This window comes from Lycorma delicatula, chromosome 6 (assembly GCF_047948215.1).
Source record: "Lycorma delicatula isolate Av1 chromosome 6, ASM4794821v1, whole genome shotgun sequence".
Lineage (NCBI taxonomy): Eukaryota > Metazoa > Arthropoda > Insecta > Hemiptera > Fulgoridae > Lycorma > Lycorma delicatula.
The window spans coordinates 19,061,030-19,085,496 of record NC_134460.1 but is presented as its reverse complement, the minus strand read 5'-3'; the positions used below and the strand labels follow the sequence as shown (position 1 = coordinate 19,085,496).

Genomic DNA, 24,467 nt, shown 5'->3' with positions numbered 1-24,467 from the left:
ATTAAATAAAGCTTTCTTTAGAGATACGTTTTTATTAGATGACATAGATGATTTTTGGTTGTTTTTGAAAAAATATGAAGGTGTTCAGAAAAGAGCCAAATTGCAAAATGTTGATGGTAAATTTAATAAATCTTTACTTGTTAATCTTTCACTGGCACCTAAAATGAAAGATGTATGTTGGTCTAAAGTAGCACTCAATGACTGCAGGCAGTTCTCAAAGAATGATTTAGAAAATTTCACAAATATTATTCTTTTATATTTAGATTTTAAACAGAAAGAAAAATTTTCAAAACTAAAAAAATTACAACAATTCCAAGCCGATTTACCAATTGCTCAGTATGAAAATGATATAATCAAAGCTGTAAATAAGGAACGAGTTGTTATAATTGCTGGAGATACAGGCTGTGGTAAATCAACTCAAGTTCCTCAGTACCTTCTTAAAGCAAATTACAATAAAATAGTATGTACACAACCACGACGGATAGCTTGTATATCTTTATGTAAAAGAGTTTCATATGAAACATTAAATGAGTATTCTACTAATGTAGGTTATCAGATCAGATTTGAAAAGAATCGAAACCAACAAACAAAAATAATTTTTATTACCGAAGGTCTTCTTCTAAGACAGTTATCTGGAGGTGATTCATTTCCTGATTATGAAGTAATTGTTTTGGATGAAGTTCATGAACGTCATCTGTATGGAGACTTTTTGCTAGGCATTATTAAGTGCTTATTATATCAAAAACCAAATTTAAAATTAATTTTAATGAGTGCCACTATTAACATAAAATTGTTCAGTGATTTTTTTGGTGATCTAGCTCAAGTTATACAAGTTCCTGGACGTTTACATCCAATAAAATTACATTACAAACCAATTACAGTGGAAGAAAAAACTCAAACAACAAAAAGTGAACGTCTAAATCCAGAACCATACATACAAATAATGCAGCTAATTGACTCAAAATATCCAAGAATGGAAAGAGGTGATTTACTTATATTTTTAAGTGGTATGACTGAAATAACTACAGTTGTAGAAGCTGCTCAACAATACAATGAAAAGGCACAAACTTGGATTATATTATCATTACATAGTTCATTGTCATTAACTGAACAAGATAAAGTATTTAATTATGCTCCGGAAGGAATGCGTAAATGTATAGTTTCAACTAATATTGCCGAAACATCAATAACAATAGATGGTATTAGATTTGTCATTGATTCTGGTAAAGTAAAAGAAATGAGTTATGATCCAGTTTGTAAAATGCAAAGGTTAAAAGAGTTCACTGTAAGTAGAGCCAGTGCTGAACAAAGGAAAGGACGAGCTGGTCGTACTGGCCCAGGTGTTTGTTATCGTTTATATTCTGAGGAAGACTATAATGCTATGTCAGAATATACAACACCAGAAATACAGCGAGTGCCACTTGATTCTTTACTATTACAGATGATTGCAATGGGGTTACCAAATGCAAGAAAATTCCCTTTTATTGAACCTCCAGTACCAGAATCAATTGAAACTGCAATACTGTCATTAAAACAATATGGTGCATTAACAGAAGATGAAAAAGTTACGATATTGGGTCAAATGTTATCAAAATTACCAGTCGATTTACCTCTTGGTAAAATGTTAATAACAGCAACAATGTTTCATCAACTAGAAACCATTCTTTCACTTGCTTCTGTGTTATCTGTACAGACACCATTTACTAATCGTGCATTCAGAGATCCCGAATGTGAGACATCACGAAAAGAACTAGAATCAGATCATGGTGATCCTATAACATTACTTAATGCATTCCGTGAGTGGTTGGAAATAAAAAGTAAATCCAGTGGTAGTATGCAAAATAATATTACTTCAAGACAATGGTGTAAAAGACGTGGTTTAGAAGAACAAAGATTTTATGAAATGACAAAGATAAGAGCTCAATTTAAAGATTTATTAAAAGATTGTGGCTTGTTGAAACTTAATGAGGAAACTCCATCCGGAAGTAATGAAGGATTAACTAGTAGTGAAAGATCATTAAGATATGGTGAAGTAAAATTATTAAAAGCTATGAAACGTACATATCAGCAGTCAAATCCTAATAAACCGAAAGTCCTTAAACCAGATTCATATCAATTAATATCCCCCGATAATGATAATGAATGTGGAGATAATCAAGGCATTGATATTAGAGATATTGATTTTAGATTAGCACATGACAGTTCTAAAGTTCAAAATTTAGTTAGTGGTTCTACAGCCTGTAGTTACCGTGATTTAATCATGATAAAAATTATATTATGTAGTGGATTATATCCACAAATAGCAATATCAGATGAGTTTAACCACTGTAAAGGTGTTAATGATCAATTATATCATACCAGAGATAAACCATTTATATGGCTACATCCGATGAGTTTTTTTGGCAATCATTCGCAAGTTTTACAACTGCAAGAATCTGATATTGATACTGCAACATCTGGATTTTCAAATAAAAATCCTTTATCTTCGAAACATCAAATTTTATGTTACATGTCTTTATTAGAAACTACTAAACCGTACCTTGTAAATACATTAAGGATGCCAGCAGCACAAACTTTATTATTGTTTTCTAGACAGATTCATACCAATAGTAATTTTACAAAAATTGTTTTTGATTCATGGTTACAATTAAATTTTGCGTTAGGGGAAGCAAGTGAAAGGTTAATAATTAAAGTAACTAAATTACGCTCTTTATGGCAGGAATTATTAAAGTTAAAATTAGAAGAAAAAGATTGTTATAAAATTGAACAAACTTTATCTGATGGTCTTGTAGTTTTAATGAATTGTGAAATTGTTTATTCTATTAAGCGTTTGTTACCTGCTGATTTAAAAACAATCTATATAGGTCCATCAGTAGAGAATGATGAAGATTTTGTAGTGGAAGAAATAAATCCCATCATACCATATTTTAAAATCATTAAAGATAATGTAATTGGTGGATTACAACTATCTCCATATCTTGTTTATAATTGTTTAAGTGATAATGATTTTACATTTGAAAATTGGCAATGCCCTCATTGTGACATGGTTGCTGCATTATCAAGTCTAGAAAGATTGCAACATTTATATAGATGTGAACCTAAAGAAAATAAAGAAGAAATTATTGAGGAACATTTAAAAAAGAAACCTAATTCAGGATTATATAGTTGCCCTGAATGTAAAAAGGAATTTTATTTCACACCAATCGATATACTTAAACATAAAAAAACTCATTTGCAATAATCTGTTTACTTTATTATGTAATATACTAATAATTATATTATGAATATTTATTATTAATTATTTATTTTAGGATTCTTTTCATAATTATCCAATAAACAGATATATGTATACATACCAACTGTTGAATAGTGAATAACTCCTCTCATTTCTTAACAGTACTTTATTAGCTTAATTAATTTTAACTCATATATTTTTTATTCTATTCCTAATGTGTAATTATATATATGTAATGTAAATGAATTGTTGTCTTGAACGGACTCAGGAAACCATATCTAAGCTGTATAGTTAAATGCATCGCAACCACCAAAGTACACTGGTGTCTACTGTCTAGTACTCAGAACTGTATAAAAGTAACATACCTTTATGTAACATTATCTGTACAATGTGTATATGTATTATAAAAATATAGACCTTAATAAATAAGTGCTGTAATTAATATGTATTGAATTAAGGTTAAATTGATATAAATAGCTTGAACTGAAATTAAGATGAAGAAAATACCATTAACAAATAAGTATCAATAAATATTTATAATTTGTTGTGCAAGTTTATTTTATTTTTAGATGTACTGTCTTTCAGCAGTACTATAAATGAGTCCTAGCCACCAAAGAGCACTTACAAGATGGACATTCCATTCTAATTAAAAGTAATACATTTAACTATATTAGAATCCAAACTCTGCAGCATCATAAAATAGCCGATCAGCAATGAATCTACCCACTTTACAATCATAGACAAGACAGTAAACTGTCCTAATCAAAGACAACCTATCTGTGGATCAATTCTCATCCTTACGTAAGTACCATGTAAATTATAACAGCTATCTTAAATTGCATTAGTACATTCTACAGCTGGTGAGATAGTGAGTTTTTTTGTTGGGACTTGGTGGAATAGAAACTTTTGTTTCTTATTTTGGATAACACAAAAAATAAACTAGTGACTGAAGTAGTTATTAAGTAATGTTGGCCTCCTAAAATCTAAAAGTATACCTTTGTGATTAACTGGCGATAATAATATACAAATATAATTAATATAATTAATTATAGCCAGTATAATTAATATACTGGCAAACTATAATATCAAGTCATAGTTATTTTAATTATAATACCATTCACAAACATTTAGTTAAAATATAAATTTGGTTATTTTTTTATGAGATTTTTTTTATTTTACTTTGGTATAAAAGTCAGCTGTATATTTATACATAGATAAAAAAAATCCGATAAAACTGAGTTGAAATATGTCCTATCATCTCATTTCTCCTTACTCACAAACTCCATTCTTTAGGAAGTGAAAATATCCCAAACAGATCTTACCCAATCTAATAAAATGAATTAATTATAACTGCACTACATGATATCATTCCTTGGGACTTATCTTTAAAATGTTTTTCAATTCTTACTTATAAAATGACTGTTAAGAACCAATCTCATTTTATTGAAACTGAACAAGAAATGTGCTTCTAAGTAATTAATATCTACTATTATCCTGTAATCTGAGCAGAAGCGTAGGGTATACAACATTTTAAAATAAAAATGTATTTTTTTATATCATAGTTTATAACAAATTACAAATAGTGTAGCTCAATACATAAAAAACTAATTCATTCAATTTTATTTTAAATGTTAATGTTAATTAATACTACTTTATAAAATGTTTTTACTACAAAAAATATAGAAAAAAGGAATAATTAAATTAAAAAATTAATTAAATAATAAATTACATTGGGAAACAAAAAAGAATTTTTTTTCTCTCAGGAAAAAAAATATGCTGACTGTTAGTATTTTTTCTCATGAATTCAAATGTGATAACGTTTTTTTCCATCACGCAAGTTGAGAGACTTTGCGTGATGGGATATGAGACCTGAGAGACTGGCATTTTATAATTTCAAACATTTTAATACTTTCTGCATTCTACACAATATTCAAACATTTGACTCACCTAGAAAGTAAGAAATGACAACTTTCTGCTATATTTTGCTTGTGGAGCTTCCCTCTTGATGGTTCAACAATAATCGGTCAGCATATTAGGATTCCATTTGCCTTGATACCTCTTTTCGATAGCTGAAATCTCCTGATGAAAGTCTTCTCTGTGCTCGTCGCTCACTATGCCAAATCTTGGCACAGTGGAAGAAATCTAAGTGCATGTTAAGGAGATGTACTTTTAAGGACATATTACAACCCAAATTTTTATAAGATCCTTGACGATATCACAGTAATTTTCCACCTTACAATTCCCCAAAAAAACTCTGAATAACACTTTTGAATGCTTGCCAAGCTGCTTTCTCCAGTGGATTCAATAGTTCCTCAAACTCTTCTTCATGCATTAGTGATCATATTTGTGGACCCACAAATATTACTTCTTTAATTTTTGCATCACTAATTTTAGGGAACTTCTGTTTTTAGTACATGAAATAATCCACAAATGACGAAATTCTTCATTAATCCTAGTTTGATATGAACAGAGGTAGGTACACGTTTTTAGGTTTACACAATGGGTAATGTTTAACATTTTTCTGTTCAGGAATGAGTGATTCGCGTTTAGGCTATTCTTTTCTGATGAAATGGTTTTTTCCGTCCCTACTACCCATTCACACAAAAAAACAACAGTACTTTGTGTAATCAAGCTGCAGACCAAGAATAAGTACAGTTACTTTCAAATCACCACAAATATTCCATTCATACATTGCATATTGAAGCTTTTCCAATATAAATTTAAAGTTTTCATATGTTTCTTTCATACTAGCAGAGTGAGCCACAGGTACTGTTGGGAATTTATGGCCATTATGCAGCACAGCTTTTAAACTAACTTTAGAAGAATCAATGATCAAGCACCATTCTGTTGGATTATGTTTTTTACAAAGTGTCTCCATAAAGAAGAAATGTCATTATAAAATACTAAGCGATTTTCTTCAGAAAAATTGTCTTTAAATTCAGAATGACGATTACAATAAGTATGTACTTATCGTACAAAGATATGTATCTTTGTTTTCTTTTGAAGAAGATTCCATCCTTTTAGCCGGGCAGCAAGCATTTCAGACTGATTTTTGGATAACTTTAAATCTCGTATGAGGTCATTAAGATTTTCTTGATTCAGTAAATGAGGCTCAGATGAACTGCTTTGTTCAAAGGTTGTATCACCAGAATCTTGTCTCTTTTTCTTCCTTACTTCCATCAGACTCTGAGCTCTCTTCATCTAAAGTCACATATTCTGGAGGGTTTGGTATGGGCAATTCTTCGCAGTGTGGAACTGGTCTCATTGCAGATTGCAAATTAGGGTACACCACTGTATGTTTTGATTTTGATATAATCCCTTTGTTTTTTAAGCAGAAATAACAGTCCGAACATTGATCTTTGGGTTTCCTCCAAGTTATAGGCATAGCATGTGATTTGCCATGTGGCATGTGCCATTTTTCCATGCAATGAGAAGCCTAGAACACGATAAACAACAGATATGTGGGGCCCAGGCCCTTCTTTCCCCAGCTTTATACCCAAAATAAAGTTTATAGCACTTTTTTACTAATTGAGTAAGGCTTTGCCTTTGGGACTTTAGTGTCACTGCACCATAAACAAAAAAAAAAATCGTTAGAATTGTTTAAACAAATTCTAGGCATTTGTAACTAACAATTAAAAGAAATAAAGTTGTAAATATGTAATACACAACAATTCAGACACACAAAGCACACTCAATGTTGTGTTTACTGGTACACTACTATCTTACAACTGGCATTGTTCTGATGAATGAGTGCTACATTAGATCATGTCTGAATCTGCACAACAGTAGCAATGCTACCTTTTGAGTTAGCTCATTTGGTCCCATCATATTTACAATACTCTAGTAGCATTTACTTGACAATGGACAAATGAATGAAAAAACGTTTTAAAATATTAAAAAAAATTAAAATAATAAAAAACTGTGAATGATGGAGAAATTCCGAATACATTTTCAAAAACAGGTTGAAACGCTGCATTAAGTACACCTATTGGTACTTGTGAGACAAAAATCATGTTGATCAGTGTTATTAATTGCAAAATATTATTAAAAACAATTGTTGGACTGAAAACTAAAAAAATGAAAGGTGTATTGCCTATTAGGCCCCATTTTTATGATGAAGGACGACAAACTTTTGTAAGGTGACTGTTTCAGTTTTGACAGCAGGTTAAGTGTTTATATTTCTACCTGCATACAAATGTATGAAAATTTTAACATATTGTTCTTTTACTGGAAAGTTTCTATTTAATTGTGACCTTCCAAATTTTAGTTTTTTCCCATGTCAAACTCCAGTTTTTACAATATTGAAAATTTTGGCAAATATTAAATGTTTTAATGTGTCCTCTTAGAAATACATGTGTGTGCGCACACACACACACACACATATATATATATTAATTTATTTAGATTAAATTCTATGTAGTCCATTTTTTCCTCTGTACATTAAATAACTATATATAATATAATAATATTTTTTCAGCCTCCACATATATTATTGACTAAAATATTATAATATTTGTTCCAAAATTTGTAAAATGTTTTAAATTTTATTAACAAACAATTTTTACAAAATAAAATGTAAACAAAGAAGAATTAATTAAATAAAAAATATCACTGATGATGGGCTTGGGCCCAAGAATGTTTTGATGAACACAAAAAGTAAAGGTGTGCTCTAATTCTGTACTTTGCGGAAGCTGAAAAAATATTATTTATTACTATATTACATTTTATACATATTATATATATATATACATTTTTTTCATCAGTACAGATTAAAAAAAATAATTTAAATATCAAGATTAGAAATAAATCTTAATTACAATTTTTATTAATAACATTTTAGATAAGCAAATAATGTTGATACTGATCAGTTCAAATGAGGATAATGGGACGTAGTCATAATTCATGGATTTCTTTTTTTTTCAAATACATATTTAACTGTAGCAGCTAACAAGCTAACACATTTTCTCTATATAAATATGTATTTTACTAAATTAATATCATTAACATTTTTCACTAAAATTGTATATCCTGATGAAAATTTCTAACCACCAGATCTACAATACAACTATTGAGTATTTTTCAAACCTGTTAGTTTTGTTATTAATTTTCTTTGGCTAACAACACTTTTACCACTGTGTTCAAATTTTATGAAAACTTTGTAACTGTTATTAATACAGTTTTATCTGTACATGCATGAATACTATTTAAAAAAATTATAATAATATTGATTTTAAAAGTTTAGTTCTTTTTAAAATTTTGATTTCTAGTCACCACAAAGTCCCTTTTCATAATATTCAGGTTGGCGATATGTATACCATCAGATAATTGTAAAGATTAATCGGTTGATATAATTTACTTAACAAAGCCTCAGGTTTGTTAGAAGTTATTTAATTTTCTTGTGGTTAGTGAAGATTATAATTTATGCAGGGAAAGGTCGTCAACACAGAAAATAATGAAAAAAGATCTTTGATTTAATTCCTTTATGCCTACTTATGTTAATGACTTTGCCAACTGGGGCATGGCTTTAAGGGAAATTTTTGGCAAAGCTTTTTTCTGAGGTGTTTTCCCAGTTTTCAATCACAGAAACCAATTTTCTTTTCCAACAAGTGTGCTATTCACCTAAGAAGTAAATCTTGGAACATGTATTTTTGGTGTAAAGAAAATTGCCATTTTTATGAGGAAATTACAGACCACTTACCAGATAAATGATCTGGGCAGTGATATCTGGTAGTACTACTTTTAAAGGAAGTGTTAACAACACTTTTTTGAAGGAGGTGTTAATATTTCATATCTTAGTATACTTGAAAATCATTTTATTCCTCAGATCCAATCAATTGATATGGAATTAACTGCCATTTTAAAACAAGATGAGATCCAGCTCATTAGGTTCAGATAGTAAGAAATTTTTTAAATGAACATTTTTTAGAGTAGTGCATGATAGAGCCTCTGAAATTCAGTTGCGTCCTAATAGGCATAAGGCAACAGTAATAAATATGTCTCCTACTAATTATAACAAAAAATCTGAATTTATTTATTTAAAGACTGTAAAATATAAAAAAAGCTACTTCTTTGTGGAGTTTACAGACCACCAAAGATTTGCTTTATTAGTATAATCTTTGAATTTTTAAGTAGTATAGCAGCAAATTATGAATATATATTAATGATGGGTAATCTAATACAAACATGACTGGGTTATGTGAGAGTTCTTCTAGAGCTGAGCTGTCTAAACTGATTGGATCATGCATTGTCATGATGCAGCATTCAGTTGTCTTTGATGGCTGGTCTCACGCGGGCAATTCTTTTCCACAGTCTTTCAAGAATTTCTTGGTAAACATATTGAATTATCTGTCCTGTAGGCAAAAATTCCTTATGGACAATGCCATTACTATCGAAGAAATAAATTAGCATGGTTCTGATTTGATTCATGATGCTGCATCATGGCAATGCATCTTGTCATACTACACTCTCAATTAATGAGTTTTTGGCAAAGAAAAACATTCCTGTAGTTCCTCAAACACCTTAATAACATGACTTGAGTTCCTGCAATATTTTCCTGTTCCCAACTTTAAAAATACACTTCAAAGGACACCATTTTGTAACAGTAGAAAAAAAAATTTAATCGACCATCTGAAGGATATTCCGATTTCTGAGTTCCAATACTGCTATTAAGAGTGGGAAAACTATTTGAAGTGTTGCGTGGCTTCCCAAGGGAACTATTTCAAAGGTGATAAAGTCCATGAATAATTGGATTGTAAATAAACATTTTTTCTGAACCAGTCTGATTACTTTATTTACAGACCTTTTATGATGCACTCTGACTATTCAAAAGGGTTAAATCAGCTGAGAACTGGGATAAATGTTGGTAATTAAGAAATAAGGGTAAATAGATGATAGGAAATAGCGAAAGTAAGTTTTTTTGAATAATCTTTTCAGTACTAATAACTTACAAATATTGTGGAAAGTAATAAATAATTTAGGAAATCTTTTATATCTCAGTGATATAAAATTCAGATTTGATATTTGTAAGTAATTTTTATGTAAGTAATATAATTAATGATGTGACTTTAAATGCTGCAGGGGTTGATGGAATTTCTATAAAATGATTAGATTGTTGCAGCCTGTGATAGTGCCTGTTTTATTACACAACTATAATTTTTCAATAGAAAAAAGTGAATATCTGTCTCTATGGAAGTCGGCTATAATTTTTTGCAATTAAGAAAAAACCTAGGCCAGAAACGGCTAAATTTTTTTTTTTTTTGTCTTCATTCTTTTGACCGATTTGATGCAGCTCTTCAAGATTTCCTATCTAGTGCCAGTCATTCAATTTCAGTATACCCCTACATCCTACATCCCTAACAGTTTGTTTTACATATTTGAAATGTTGCCTTTCTGCAAAAGTTTTCCATCTACCTGTCCCTACATTATCAAAGTGATTATTTCAAGACATCTTAAGATGTGGCCTATAACCTTCTTTTAGCTATATTTTTCCAAATGCTTCTTTCTTCATCTATTTGCCGCAAACCTCTTCATTTGTCTCTTTATCCAACCATCTGATTTTTAACATTCTCCTATAGCACCACATTTCAAAAGCTTCTAATCTTTTCTTCTCAGATACTCCGATCGTCTAAGTTTCACTTCCATATAAAGCGACACTCCAAACATAAATACTTTCAAAAATCTTTTCCTGACATTTAAATGAATTTTTGATGTAAACAAATTATATTTCTGACTGAAGGCTCATTTTGCCTGTGCTATTCGGCATTTTATATCGCTCCTGCTTCATTTCATCTTTAGTAATTCTACTTCCCAAATAACAAAATTCTTCTACCTCCATAATCTTTTCTCTTCCTATTTTCATTCAGTGGTCCAACTCCATTATTTCTAGTACATTTCATTACTTTTGTTTTGTTCTTGTTTATTTTCATGCGGTAGATCTTGCATAGGACTTCATCCATGCCGTTCATTGTTTCTTCTAAATCCTTTTTATTCTCAGCTAGAATTACTATATCATCAGCAAATCATAGCATCTTTATCTTTTCACCTTGTACTGTTACTCTGGATCTAAATTGTTATTTAAAACCACTAACTGTTAGTTCTATGTAAAGATTAAAAAATAACGGGATAGGGAACATCCTTGTCAAACTCCCTTTATTATTACAGCTTCTTTCTTATGTTCTACAATTATTACTGTTGCTGTTTGGTTCCTGTAAATGTTAGCAATTGTTCTATCTCTGTATTTGAACCCTAATTTTTTAAAATGCTCAACATTTTAGTCCAGTCTACATTGTCGAATACCTTTTCTAGGTCTATAAATTCCAACTATGTTGGTTTGTTTTTCTTTAATCTTCCTTCTACTATTAATCTGAGGCCTAAAATTGCTCCCGTTGCCCCTATACGTTTTCTGAAACCAAATTGACCTTCTCCTAACACTTCTTCCACTCTCCTCTCAATTCTTCATCACTAGCATTTTTATACTTTCTACACACACCCATCTGCTGCAGTATCCTCTGATGTCCAAGGTTTTCTACTAGTTATCTTTGTTCCGTCTCAGTTCGCTTTTGCTGATATAAGAATTTCCTTTTTATCATTCTCCCATTCTTCTATATTTTGTATCTTATTTTTTTACTCTTGCGATGTCCTTCTCAGAAATCTTTTTTACCTCCTCTTCTTCAAGCTTCTCTAAATTCCAGCGATTCATCTGGCACCTTTCTTCTTTTAAATGTATACTGGGGTTTTTAAACCCCAGTCTACATTTCATTATCACTAAATTATGGTTTTTATAAATGTCTGCTTCAGTCGACAAGTTGATTTCTAAATCGTTGCTTAACCATAATACAGTCTATCTGATACCTTGCACTATCGCCTGGTGTTTTCCATTGTATATTCTTCTATTAAGATTTTTAAACTGCATGTTGGCAATTACTAAATTATACTTTGTGCAAAACTCATTAAGTCGGTTTCCTCTTTCATTTCTTTTGTCCAGCCCGTACTCGCCCACAATATTTCCTTCCTTGCATTTAAATGTAAAACCATATTATGGTCATTGATTTTAATAATTGTAGTTGTAATTTTGTAAAGCATTTAGTAAATGAATTATTATGGGACTTTTTGTAATGTTGAGATGATTATCATATAGTGGGATATTTTAAGTAGTTCTTTTGATTAAAAGATTCCTTTTTGTTTTTATGTATAGGCTATTTTTGAATAATCTTTAATTTTATATAATATAATATTTGAGTTTGTAAACTATTAATTTTACATATAAGATATATATTTGTAAGGTACAATAATTTTGAATTTTTGTTTATAAGGATTCGATTTGAGGTTAAAAGTTTAATTTAAAATTTTTACTTCCTAGTACGAAGGAAGTATTGTGATCACGAAAAATTTTGTTTTTCCAATTTCAATAGAAATATCCATTTTCACAATCCCTGAATCCATTTCGACTAGTTTTGGCTTGATGTTTGATCGTACGTAATGTATGTACTTATCTTGCATAACTCAAAAACGATTAGCCGTAGGATTTAGGACTGTTGTAACATACAGTTGTGGACCTGGGGAGGTCCACAACTGTATCGCCTTTAGATCGCAATCTACTGAACCAAAAGTTTCCAAAAACGCCCAAAATCCAAAACAAAATGTGGATTTTGGACTTGCTGTAATAGGCCCTCACTGACAACTTTTCAACGATATATCATAAGTACTATTTATTTTTATTGGTTCAGAAGTTATAGCCGAATAACAAATTAAATATTTAGATCTTACAAGGGGGAAGGCATATCAGTTCGAATCAGACTTTATACTTTTCTTTTCTTTTTAATTTAAATATATTGATTTATTAATAACCTCTGAATTATTAACCTCTGATTAACAAATTTTTATGATAAAAAATAATTCAAATACAATTTAAAAAAAAAAAATATATATATATATATATATATATGAGAAGATATCAGAAGTTATTAATGAAATAGGTATGCAAGGTAGTGATGTGGTGTTCACATCAGACTTTTTATAATTGTAGATAATATTTAATTTGTATAAAAATAGAGTATCCCAACAATTGTGAATATTGACTATTCAAACACTTTCGGATTATTCCTCCATTATCAGGGATTACTGATTAATTATGAATTTTATAGTTGTGCATATAATTTTTTTTATAAATGGGAATTAAAATTTAAAATTATTTTGTTCATAACAGATAACAGTTGTAAACATATTAATGACAAGATGTTTTTCTTTTAATGTTGACTTATTTTCACTATTGACAATCAACTTTTATGAACATAATAATTTTCATTTTAATTTTAATTACCATTTATAAAAAATGTATATGCACAACTATAAAACTCATTATTAATCAATAATCCCTGATGATGGAGGAATAATCCTAAACTGTTTGGATAATCAATATTCACAATTGTTAGTAAGTAGATACTGTATTTTTGTATAGATTGTATAATACCAACTTAGCCAGATGTTAAGAAAATTGAACCTAGATAATATTTGAGTTTGGTTTAGATTCATCAATTATATTGTGATTTTTATTTTTGTATGTAATATTTATATCTGATTTAAATTAAATAATTCTGTTTTGTATATTTGTAAGTTAACAAAAAAACAGATCTAGAGGTGATTGTAAATTATTCAGTACATTTTAACTGTTAATAAAAAAAATAACTAAGCAATTTATCTGCATGCATGTTTTATTATTGAACAGGGCATTTAACAGTTTTTTTATAACACTTATTAACTTCAAACAAGTTTCACATGAGCACCGTTTGTGGTGCTTAAATGATTAGATGATATTTAGTTTCAAGCACCACATTACAAAGAATATCTGGAGTTATTCCATTAATTACACCTTTGATTCTTCTTTTTATTAAATTGTTGTTGGTAATGTTCATTGCGTACACCCATCTTCAGTTATATGCATGAAGTTTTAGATTCTTGCACGATGAGTCGATTTACCTGGGCTTCTCTTACTCAATCCACAACTTCCTCGAAAACGGGTGGTATGTCATCCATCACCTTTTTGTGAATTATACTTCCTGTATCCTTAAACTGCTGATACCAACGTATTAGAGGATCACGATCGTACTCTAAACAAAACGTCTATGAACAGAGATAACAGCTCCGCTTTCATGAAACCACAGTAATACCATACATTGCTTTCTTCTGTACAGTAACCATTGCTCAACTGACGATCTCCCATGATGTTACATCGGATCAGAATGTTCGTTCAAGCTCATCAGTAACTCTAGCCCTTTCACTTAATATTCAAAAAATCAATACGCATTACATTGCTTTGTCAATTTTTTATTAACCCCTAAAATGCGCTGAATAATTTATGTTACTGGTATATTATGTTTTTTAATAATGTATTTAAACTGGTTATATGGAGGAGGGATCTTATGGTCTTAATCTTGACAGTTAATAAATCAATCAATAGGCCTAACAACTTGTGAAAAAACCCTTTGAGCTACAATCAAGGGAAATATTGATTATGGAATATTGACAAAGGAATAATGATGATCTGCTGTCAGACACTATTTTTTAACTATGATCCTCCCTCAGCATCGTAGAGATTAGCTAAAATCACTTGGGGACTGGTAAAGTATGTGCAGACAATAATGGAGCACACAAAGATGTAATTTTGCAAGTAAAAATATTAAATAAACTAATGACAAACAATTCATGTTTATTTCTTTATACGAAAAGGGTCTTGGATTAAAAAAAGGTATTACTTTTGTTTACTTTTTTGTATCTAAGATGTAAGCAAGCTTACAAAAAACACTGTGTCTGTGGAAAAAATCATTCACAAGAAATTTAATAAAATTAAGGAAAGGATACAAAGAGATCTCTACTAAGCATGATTTACGGTAGACTTGAATGCTGGAATTTAATCTCGCACCTCAAGTTTGAAACTGATTTTTACAGAATTTTTCATAAAAATGCTTCAAATGTTAGAACAATATTATCATTACAGTATTACAGTCATATAAGCAATGACAGTGAGAAAAAATTAAAAACATTTTTAAGTTGTGTTATAGACGATTTAATTTTTTGTCTTAAAAACTGTATTATGCAACTGTTTTATCTGTAAAAAAACATGCAGTGAACTCTCTCTACAAATAAAGAATCATCAACATGTTTCCATTTGGTGAAGAATGTGAGCACATAAAAACATAATGTACAGATTGAATAATGTTGCTGTTTTTTTTTTTTATGATATAATCTAATTATTGTAAAACTAAACATATTAGATTCAATAATGTTCAAATCTTTTAAAACCACCTAAAAATCAAATGTAATTAAGTCTTTATAAAATTTGAGAAAAAACACAAAAAAGTAAAATCTTTATCAACAAAACGACTGATGTAGTTAATGATTAATGAATGACAATACTGTTAATTACTGATTATACAATGACAATACTGTTAACTGATGATGATTGACAAATGCTAAATACATTATAACTTAAATGTAAGTTAGATTTGTTTTTATTTTACCTATTTAAACATTATGGTTATATAATACGAAGGTAAATCAAATATAAATGCGATTATAATTTAAAATCGCATTATCCCCCTACCCAATTTTTCCCATATTGCAATATGTTATGTTACTTGATCAACATGAAGAGAAAACAAGAGGGAAAATTTTCCGGAACATTTGTAGGTATTTAAATGAGCAGTTGAAGATAACGAAAAGGGAAATGTCCATGTTCGGTTATGAGATATCGAGAGACCATACCAGTTTGTGTAGTGATGGGAGTCATGTTCTGATATGAATCCTTTTCTTTGTGCTGGTTGTGAGTATGGTATAACTAGTTTTATTATTTTGTATGAAGATGAAGAGAAATTGGAAAAGTTTTTGTTTGATCACAATGTGTTGCTGCGTTCTAAAACTTGTCCAGATTGTGGACACTATGAATAACAAATATTTAAGATATTTTTCATGATTCATTGATTTATTTTTAGCAAATTATTTGTTTGTAGAATAATAATAATATATAGAATAGCTTTTGATGAATTAAGTTTTCATAGTGAGAATGCATTTATAAACTGACACTGGAATGCTGTAAATGATGCTAACTATTCAAATGCAAAACATTTACTCTAAACACTGCAAATATCAATTCTAGAATGTTAAAGATGTTATTGGTACAAAAAAAAAATTTTTCTATGTTTATTTTAAACAAAAATTTTAATGTTGCTCACAAAACAATGTGTACATTAACTAAATTGTAATATTTGAAAAAATTCATATTTCTGTCTAACATAAGATGACAATAACAAGAAATTTAATGTTTTTGTCTCTAAATAATTAAAAATACAAAATTTTTTTATTTGTAATAGATTTTCTTTTGAAATGTAATAGTTCAAACACATGCATCTCTTTATACTTGTAGTATGATAACAATTCCTTTATGTACAAAGGTATTACGTTATGTTTTTTTTTATATGAACAATGAGGATTAATTAATTATTTAAAAACTAAAATGTATTATTCCATTATAAGAGAAAATTAAAAATAACTTATCTCATTTTACAGGTGTCGCTCAAGAGTTTTGTTTATATTGAAACATTACTTAATGTTAACTTATGCACAGTGTGGGAATTATTATTATTCTTAATAGTTACAATTTAGAACTGACTATCACAGAAAGAAAATTTTGCAAAAGATAAATAAATGTTATACCACTTGATTTATTTTTTATAACTGTTTTTTTAAAGTAGTTGTATTATAAAGTTCATTAAAGTTGTATGAATAAACTTCATTACATATTAGATTGGCTAGATTAATAAAATACAATCAGCTGTTTTTTTTTAGTTACAAACTGGTTTCAGTAAGTTGGTATAACTTTAAACACCCAGTTTACATGTTAACATACTTTGTTCCCTAAGTAATAGTAATAATATCATAAGTCACAGGCCTAGAAATAAAAGGTTTTTAAATCCACAAATCAACTGCTCAAAAGTTTCTTTAAGAAGCAGAATTAAGTTATATAACTCGACAGTTAAAAATAAATAAAGCACAATATGCATAGGATTTATACTTGTAATAACATATTAACTATACAAAGTCAGATAAGGTGTTCATTTAAATAACAAATATAATACAGATTACCAAAGCCTAAAAAACACATGATTTGTTAGACTAAATTTTAATAGTTAGTTAAACATACCACGCCTATGCAGTTTTATACTTCCACTTATAGAATCAATAAATGAATTATAGCAATGCCGACTTCAACCATAATAAGAGCAATAATCATCAGTTCTAAACGTACATGGTGCTCATCATTTATGTTGGATGATATTAAGTCAAGCAACTCCAAACAGTGGCTTAATTTTTCATTTACAACTTTTGTTCGTCGAGCTATAGAAAAATAATTTATCATTTTAACATAAAGTTTTTCCAATTCATCTCTATCCCAATAAAAATCTGGTATATCAAGAGCATCAGATGATAAATTAACAGAATGCCTTAAAGCAAAAATTTCTCCAGTTTTTTTCAAAACTTCTGGTTTAGTGATTTTAATTTTGTTACCTATTTTTAAATCTTTGGTAATTAATTCTATTGAAGCAATATGATATTCTAAAACACCCTCCCAAATACCAAGCTTGACTGATAGTGCCATAGCATTTGAAAACGTATATTTATCTAAAACTGCTTCAGTTTTATCTACAGGAGGGGCAAGTATTATCTGATTATTAGCTAAATCACTTTTTTTTATATCTCCTGAGTATAAGTAGGGCATAACTTCTTGTTCACTCTGTACCAGAAATTCACTGTAACTAGAATCTTCAAATTGTTTAATAAATTTTAAAATATTACTACATTCATCATCTGATACATTCCAAAATACTACAGCTCCTTCTTGAAAAAAAAAAATTTGTTTTTGTTCACCAGAGGATGCTGGTGCTTGTGCAAATATTACATTAATACAATTAAAATCTTCTATATCAGTCGGAATGTATATTGTATCTCTTAATAAACCACTTCTCAAGGATTCCAAATCATATGAATCCGCAGTTGCATATGCAGTAATGCTGTTGAACTTCTCATCCTTTTCCAATACTTTTTTACGATACGTGCGTGATTTTTTTGAAGCTTGTAGAGGAGTAATTATTGAAGCAAAAGAATGCTGTAATCTTAACTGGTTAGAAATTATTTTAAGGGCATTTAATCTTGTCTTATTCTGCAACAAATTTGTAGAATAACACAACTTACGACTCTGATAATTTAAAACTGGCCAAAAAAATGTTCGAACGTTATTTGAAATTGTGTAAGTATTATTAACGTGTAGAACACTTTTAAACGAAGCAAGTAAGTTTATACCACACTTAAGATGACTATTTAATAAATACATAATAAAACCTTAAACAGAAGTTACAAAATAACGTGGCTAACAATTAATTAATTTGAAAAAACTCTTATTTCATTTAAAAAACCAACTAGATTTCTATAACATAAACTGATGCAATTCAACACGCTTCCACGATATTGACATAACCACACTTCTATATTCGTACCAACCGCACTAGTCACGGAGTAAAATGAACCTAACAAACTTCACATTTCTTATGCAAAGAGTATAAAAAAAGTATGGATTTATTTTTCTAAATACTAGATACTATTTATATTATTACCAACTTCGATCAAATACAATGACTATAAACACCGCAATTTCTCCGCCTTAAAAGTTATATTTGGATAAACTTTCTGTAAATGTTGTATTTGGCGATTAATTTTTTTACATTTTCTTTTAATGAGCAATATTTTTTTTATAGATTCGTACTATCGTAATTCATAAATATACTTACATCAAATAAAATTTGAAAAAAATTCTATATTTAAACTTACATTTTACTTTTTTATCTAAAAAAATAAAATGAAAAAGATGACAAATATCTTGTTGATACATGTAACTAAAATAACACATAGAGCGTGCAATTTTGCATCATAGCTGAATTCCCATGTTGTATTGAAATAAATATATGAAACTGTTGAGAGTACTGTTTAACTTATCAGCTGAATTTTGGAGCTTAAAGTTATGGTAGTGCAGGTTTTGTCGTTCATGATTAAGAAACTATTTATTTAAAATGTCTTCATGCAAACTGTCGTTACCTTTTCTGATATCAGTTATTCTGATTTACATATTATTCAAAAAATATAGCGGAAATTCTCCTTCCGCGGGGCAGTGGGTGCCGGTTGTTTTTTGGCATGGAATGGGTAGGTTATGTTTATATCAAACAAAAATAATAAACATTTTATAATAAAAGGTTATAATTAGTCATATAAAACTTTGTTTGTTTAAATTTTTAGAGACGTGATTTTCAATTAAAAATTTACCTTAAAATATTTAATATAAATATACAGATAGTGAAAAATATTATTATGCAAGTATTTAAGCAAAGTTGATATGCTGCCATTAAAATCAATTTGTATCCAGTTTAATTTTTAAAGAAATAAACAGGTCATTAAAGGATAACTGATTGTGTGTGTGTGTGTGTAACCAAATAAAAGTTTATTTTCCTTTTATATACGTATCATTGAAAAAGGTAAAACAATCAAACAAAAAGGTAAAGGCAATAAAAACAATCATATCTCCCTATGTAACTGAGATAAAGTATTAGCTGTAACTGCAAAATAATCAGGAAATCATAAAGTTTTTTTAGCCTTTTTGACCTTGAACCGATGTGCACGCCATGGTCAGTCAGTGCAGTGGCAACAGTTCAGCAGAAAGCACAGTTTGTTTTGTGGTTAGCAGAATATAAATTAATTATAATGTTCAACAATTTTTCCAATGTGTTTATGACAGTCAATAACCCCTGATGCAAATAGCATTAGACAGTGGTACGAGCAGTTTTAAGGAGTCTGGCTACATGGAATTGAAAAAGTCCCTCAGACAGCTCAATATAAGTGATGAAGCAGTTGAGCATATGTGCCAAAGTTATTTAAGAAGCCCTCAAATTGAACAAGAAAGTAACGCTGTAATGTTATAACAATATGGTGCGCCCCCACACTTTAGCCTAGATGTTTGATGCGCTCTCAATGAGAGATTCCCTAACCATTAGATTGGCCAGTCCTGTCCTGTGCTTTGGTCTCTGAGAAGCCAAGATTTGACATCCATAGACTTTTTCTGTGGGTATAGGTTATAAACATTGTCTACAGTGAAAAGATAGGGGATGTACAACATTTAAGACAATGGATCACCGCTGCTATTGCCACAGTTATGCCTGTGATAATCTAGCGAACCAGGAAGTCGATTATCGGCCAGATGTTTGCAGAGTGATCAACAGAGCTCATATTAAAATATTTTTTGAGTTTATGATTTTTTTAAAAAATCATTGATTATCTCTAGTAGTTTCTGAGATATGATTTTTTTTAAGTTGCTGCAACCATTTTTGATGACTATATATTAAATGAAAGATGATTTTGTACTTATATTTTCAGAATATCCGTTTTGAGCTAGATGATTCCTCATAGGTAGACCGCAGACAGATACCACTTAAATCTGGTGTCTGTTTTGAAGTGGTTAGGAAATTCATTTTTATATCATTAATTATTATTTGATCTGTGTTGTGTTTGTTCTTAAAACCTTAAAATCTTTACATATTAGTCATGTTTGATATTAGTAAAATCTGGATTCTGTAATTTATCTTTGTATTTTATCTTCTATGAGGAAATATGAGTAAAATTTGATTATGCAATATTTATATGTTTTCTTGTAAATAAGTGTGTGTAATGCATGGGTGTTGCTTGTGTAGGTATAAACCATAAGTTCTGTTTGTATGTAGCATAATATTTAAAGCAGCCATTGCAGTTTTAATTGTATATATATTAAAATGTAGGGAAAAAATTATTATGCAACACATTTGTGTAATTAAAAATATGAGATGTCTTGCTTTTATTTATAGTGATAAAAAAAAAATTGCCACGATAATAACTTTGTAACTGCTTGTCCAATTCTCACGATTCAAATAGGATATGTATCAGCAGATTTAGTGGTAACTGTTTAATGCATTGGGTACGCTCTTGATCAACCAGATAATGGTTATCCAGAAATTAAATTATTTAGCCCTATGTTTTGATTGCATGCCCACCGTAAAACATACTGATCTGATCTTTTGCTAAATACGTGCACAACATAAAATATGCAATTGAATTTATGCAACCTTATTTACATGCATATTTTCTTAGTGAAACAATTATCCATGTTTGTGTTATTGTTGTTTGAATTGATTAAATTGAACGAAAGTATTTTTTTACGGCTGAGGCAAAAATTCAAATTTCATCTAACTGTTACATGCAATATTTATGTCTGATGATTCATGATACTTATGAGCTAGTAAATAAAAGTCATTAATTTTCTTTGATCATAAACGAGAAGTGTGCATTTTCCCCACGTAGATTACAAACTAAGATCAAAATCACCTTAAAATTGCAAAAAAATTTAAAAAAAAGATGAAAAAAGTAATTTTCCTGCTGATAGAACTCATGAAGACTAAAAAGTAGAAAATAAAAAATATGTAAAAAACTTTTTAAAAACCATTCTTGTATTAAATTCACTTAAAAATAGAAAATAAAAAACATATTAAAAAAATGTTAAAACACCACTCTTAAATTAAATGTACCAGAAGGTAAAAAAATAATTTTAGGACGGTATCTCAGAACGAATTTGACAAGCTTTGATGGTGATATGTAAGATTATGTGAAAGTCATAGCTTCAAATTAAAAATTTGATATTTTTGCCAATTTTTTCATATGTATGATGAATGGCTTAAAGAGTGGGGTGCTCATGTCAAAGTGCAAATCTTTGTACTCCACTTTTTAGGCCAATTCATCACGTATATGAAAAAATTGGCAAAAAACATCAAATTTTTAATCTGAAGCTATGACTTTCGCATAATCTTACATATCACCATCAAAGGTTATTGTCAAATTTAATTTAAGAGTGGTTTTAACAATTTTTTTAAATATTTTTTTTTATATTGATTCTTAGTATATATTACAATGTCTTCTTGTTAGATCACATTTTACAAAATGCATTCTAGATGTGAAATCCTGTTTGTAATGTTCATATTGGTAGTGCAGTGAAAAGCGAAGAATATAATTAATTTTTTCATACATGAAGATATTTACATTTAAAAAAAAATTATTAATAATTATCACCTATTAGCTATGAAGATATTTTAAAAATAAATGATACTGTAATGTACATTTTTTTGTTGTAGGAGATAGTTGTTGTAATCCTCTTAGTCTAGACAGAGTTAAAAAGCATATACAAGAAGAATTGGGACCAGATAAACAGGGCAAAAAAATTTATATAAACTCATTAAAAATTGGAAATAGTTTTTTGCAGGTTAGAATGTATAAATTTATTTTTTCTTCTAATTTTTATTTTGCATTTTTACATTGTAAATTGGCATTGATAATTGTCTGATATATCCTGAGAACTGTGCAGGAATGCTTCATATTAATCAGTTCGTAGCAATTTTCTTTTAGAGAATTATAATGTCATTGCCCTTTAGATCATTTGTCATTTTTATTTTGCTGCATCCTTACTTTTTTTTTAATCATCTTCCTGTGTGTGATCCTTTCAGTATACTAATTGATAGATATTCCATTATTCTGTCTGATCTCTCAAACTGAAAATAAATTTTGAATTTATTTATTTATTTACTTAGTACTCCACATCAACAAGGGTTCATAACATCTAATGCAAATCTAATCAGTGTAATTGCATTTAGTACTATACCATATCTATATTGGAGAATAATTTATACATAATATATATATATATTGGAAAATAGAGTAAACTATTCCATAATATACTAACAAGTATACTGCCCTGGACAGCACCAAACACCACTCTCTACTGCCAATTCATATGATTCTTGTTTTCTATGTTCTGTTAGAAAAGTAGCTTATGTGCATTGCCTCAAATCCTAATCCATGTAGTTTTTGTAATAAAATATCTTGATCTAATGTGTCAAATGCCTAAGTGACAAACTGAGGTCCACTAAGATTACTAGTGAAACTTCTATCTGTTTTTTTATATAGATTTAAACTATTTTAGAGAAGCAACAGTGAGTGGCTCTACAGTTTGAGACTAAATTTTTATTTCCTGCTTTATAAATAGGTAACACTTGCCTTTTTGAAAATTTTGGGTAAATGACTGATTTAAAGAATTATATTTATAGAGCCAGTTAGTGGCTTAATGAGAAATCTCCCACTGATTTTATAATTGTGTTTGATATTTTGTTTTCTCCTGTGCTTATAAGTTTTTTAATAATAATACTGATTTAAGTTGGGAGTCGCTAGTATAAAAAAAAAATGTAGAGTTGTTGGTATTCATAATTCAGGGTTCCCACTGAATTTTAAGATTTGTTTTTCCTGACTTTTACTGACTCAAATGTTATGCTACTGCCATTTACTCTGCAAAATATATAAACATTTTATTTTTTTTGCAGCCTCCAACATCACCATACCGAACTCATGTCTTTTTTATTATTTATTATTACATTAATTTTTAATCTAGCACCATTTATATAACAGTGTATTTCAAATGGTACAGAGCAAAACATAGAAAGGCAAAAATTACAATTAGGAGATCTCCTAATTGTGTAATTATGTGCAGAAAACATATATAAAAGTAAAAAAGACACATTTTTAAATGCAAAAATAAGCAATGATCTTTTGTAGAATTTATATAAATTAAAAACATTAAAACTTTACAAAGTTGTGCTGTAAGATATAGAGTATGATTAGTAATAATTTTAATTATCTAAGTAGGATAATTATAATTATTACTAAATAACGAGTTTGAAACAGTCTTAACTAACAATCATATGTATTTGGCCACATTTTATTTCCATAAATCATGGCAATTGTATAAGAACATAGTAAACAGTTTAAGGGTGCAATATTTAAAAACCCTGTCAAAATATGAAACTTATTAAATAAAGAAATATATGTTTTCAATTACTTTTTTAATGTGCAAATCAAGCTTTAATTTTCTGCCTACAGTTAGCAAGAGGTAATTATGTTTTTGTGAAAGATGTTTTTGATAATAGTTCTTTTGATTACCAACCAGGATGATATATAATAATCTATTCATAATTATGGGTATCGTTATTATTAATGAAATGTAACACTTTTATTTTTATGTAGTTTCTTGCTGGCTGGTTAAAATACTTTCTGTAGGTGTATCATT

At 29.0% G+C, this 24,467-nt stretch overlaps 3 protein-coding genes and 1 long non-coding RNA gene across 6 annotated transcripts in view; 2 read left to right on the top strand and 2 right to left on the bottom strand.

The window, feature by feature from the left end:
* The window catches only part of Ppt1 (Palmitoyl-protein thioesterase 1), a 45,962-nt gene that overhangs the window by 213 nt on the left and 21,282 nt on the right, over positions 1–24,467 (top strand). Inside the window, exons 1-2 of one of the 3 annotated variants that reach the window (XM_075369330.1) lie at positions 19,262–19,480; positions 22,486–22,613. In XM_075369330.1, the coding sequence (XP_075225445.1) occupies positions 19,351–19,480; positions 22,486–22,613 (258 nt within the window). In that variant the 5' untranslated portion in view covers positions 19,262–19,350. Of the gene's footprint in view, positions 1–19,261; positions 19,481–22,485; positions 22,614–24,467 lie in introns of those variants that run through there. The other 2 variants (XM_075369331.1, XM_075369332.1) reach the window with 2 other exon arrangements.
* On the top strand, positions 19–3,784 carry LOC142326701 (putative ATP-dependent RNA helicase DHX34). Its single transcript, XM_075369329.1, has one exon. It carries the CDS (start codon positions 164–166, stop codon positions 3,239–3,241), a length of 3,078 nt encoding a protein of 1,025 aa, XP_075225444.1. The 5' UTR covers positions 19–163; the 3' UTR covers positions 3,242–3,784.
* LOC142326699 (required for meiotic nuclear division protein 1 homolog) lies at positions 17,289–18,795 on the bottom strand. Its single transcript, XM_075369327.1, has one exon. It carries the CDS (start codon positions 18,615–18,617, stop codon positions 17,457–17,459), a length of 1,161 nt encoding a protein of 386 aa, XP_075225442.1. The 5' UTR covers positions 18,618–18,795; the 3' UTR covers positions 17,289–17,456.
* The window catches only part of LOC142326704 (uncharacterized), a 31,617-nt gene continuing 29,758 nt past the window's right edge, over positions 22,609–24,467 (bottom strand). The window contains exon 3 of the long non-coding RNA XR_012756844.1: positions 22,609–22,899. This is a non-coding gene — a long non-coding RNA (uncharacterized LOC142326704). The remainder of the gene's footprint in view (positions 22,900–24,467) is intronic.

What these genes read in the sequence shown, in the direction of transcription:
- LOC142326701 (XM_075369329.1), top strand. Translation starts at nt 164, where the DNA reads ATGAAAGATGTATGTTGGTCTAAAGTAGCACTCAATGACTGCAGGCAG.
- LOC142326699 (XM_075369327.1), bottom strand. Translation starts at nt 18,617, where the DNA reads ATGTATTTATTAAATAGTCATCTTAAGTGTGGTATAAACTTACTTGCT.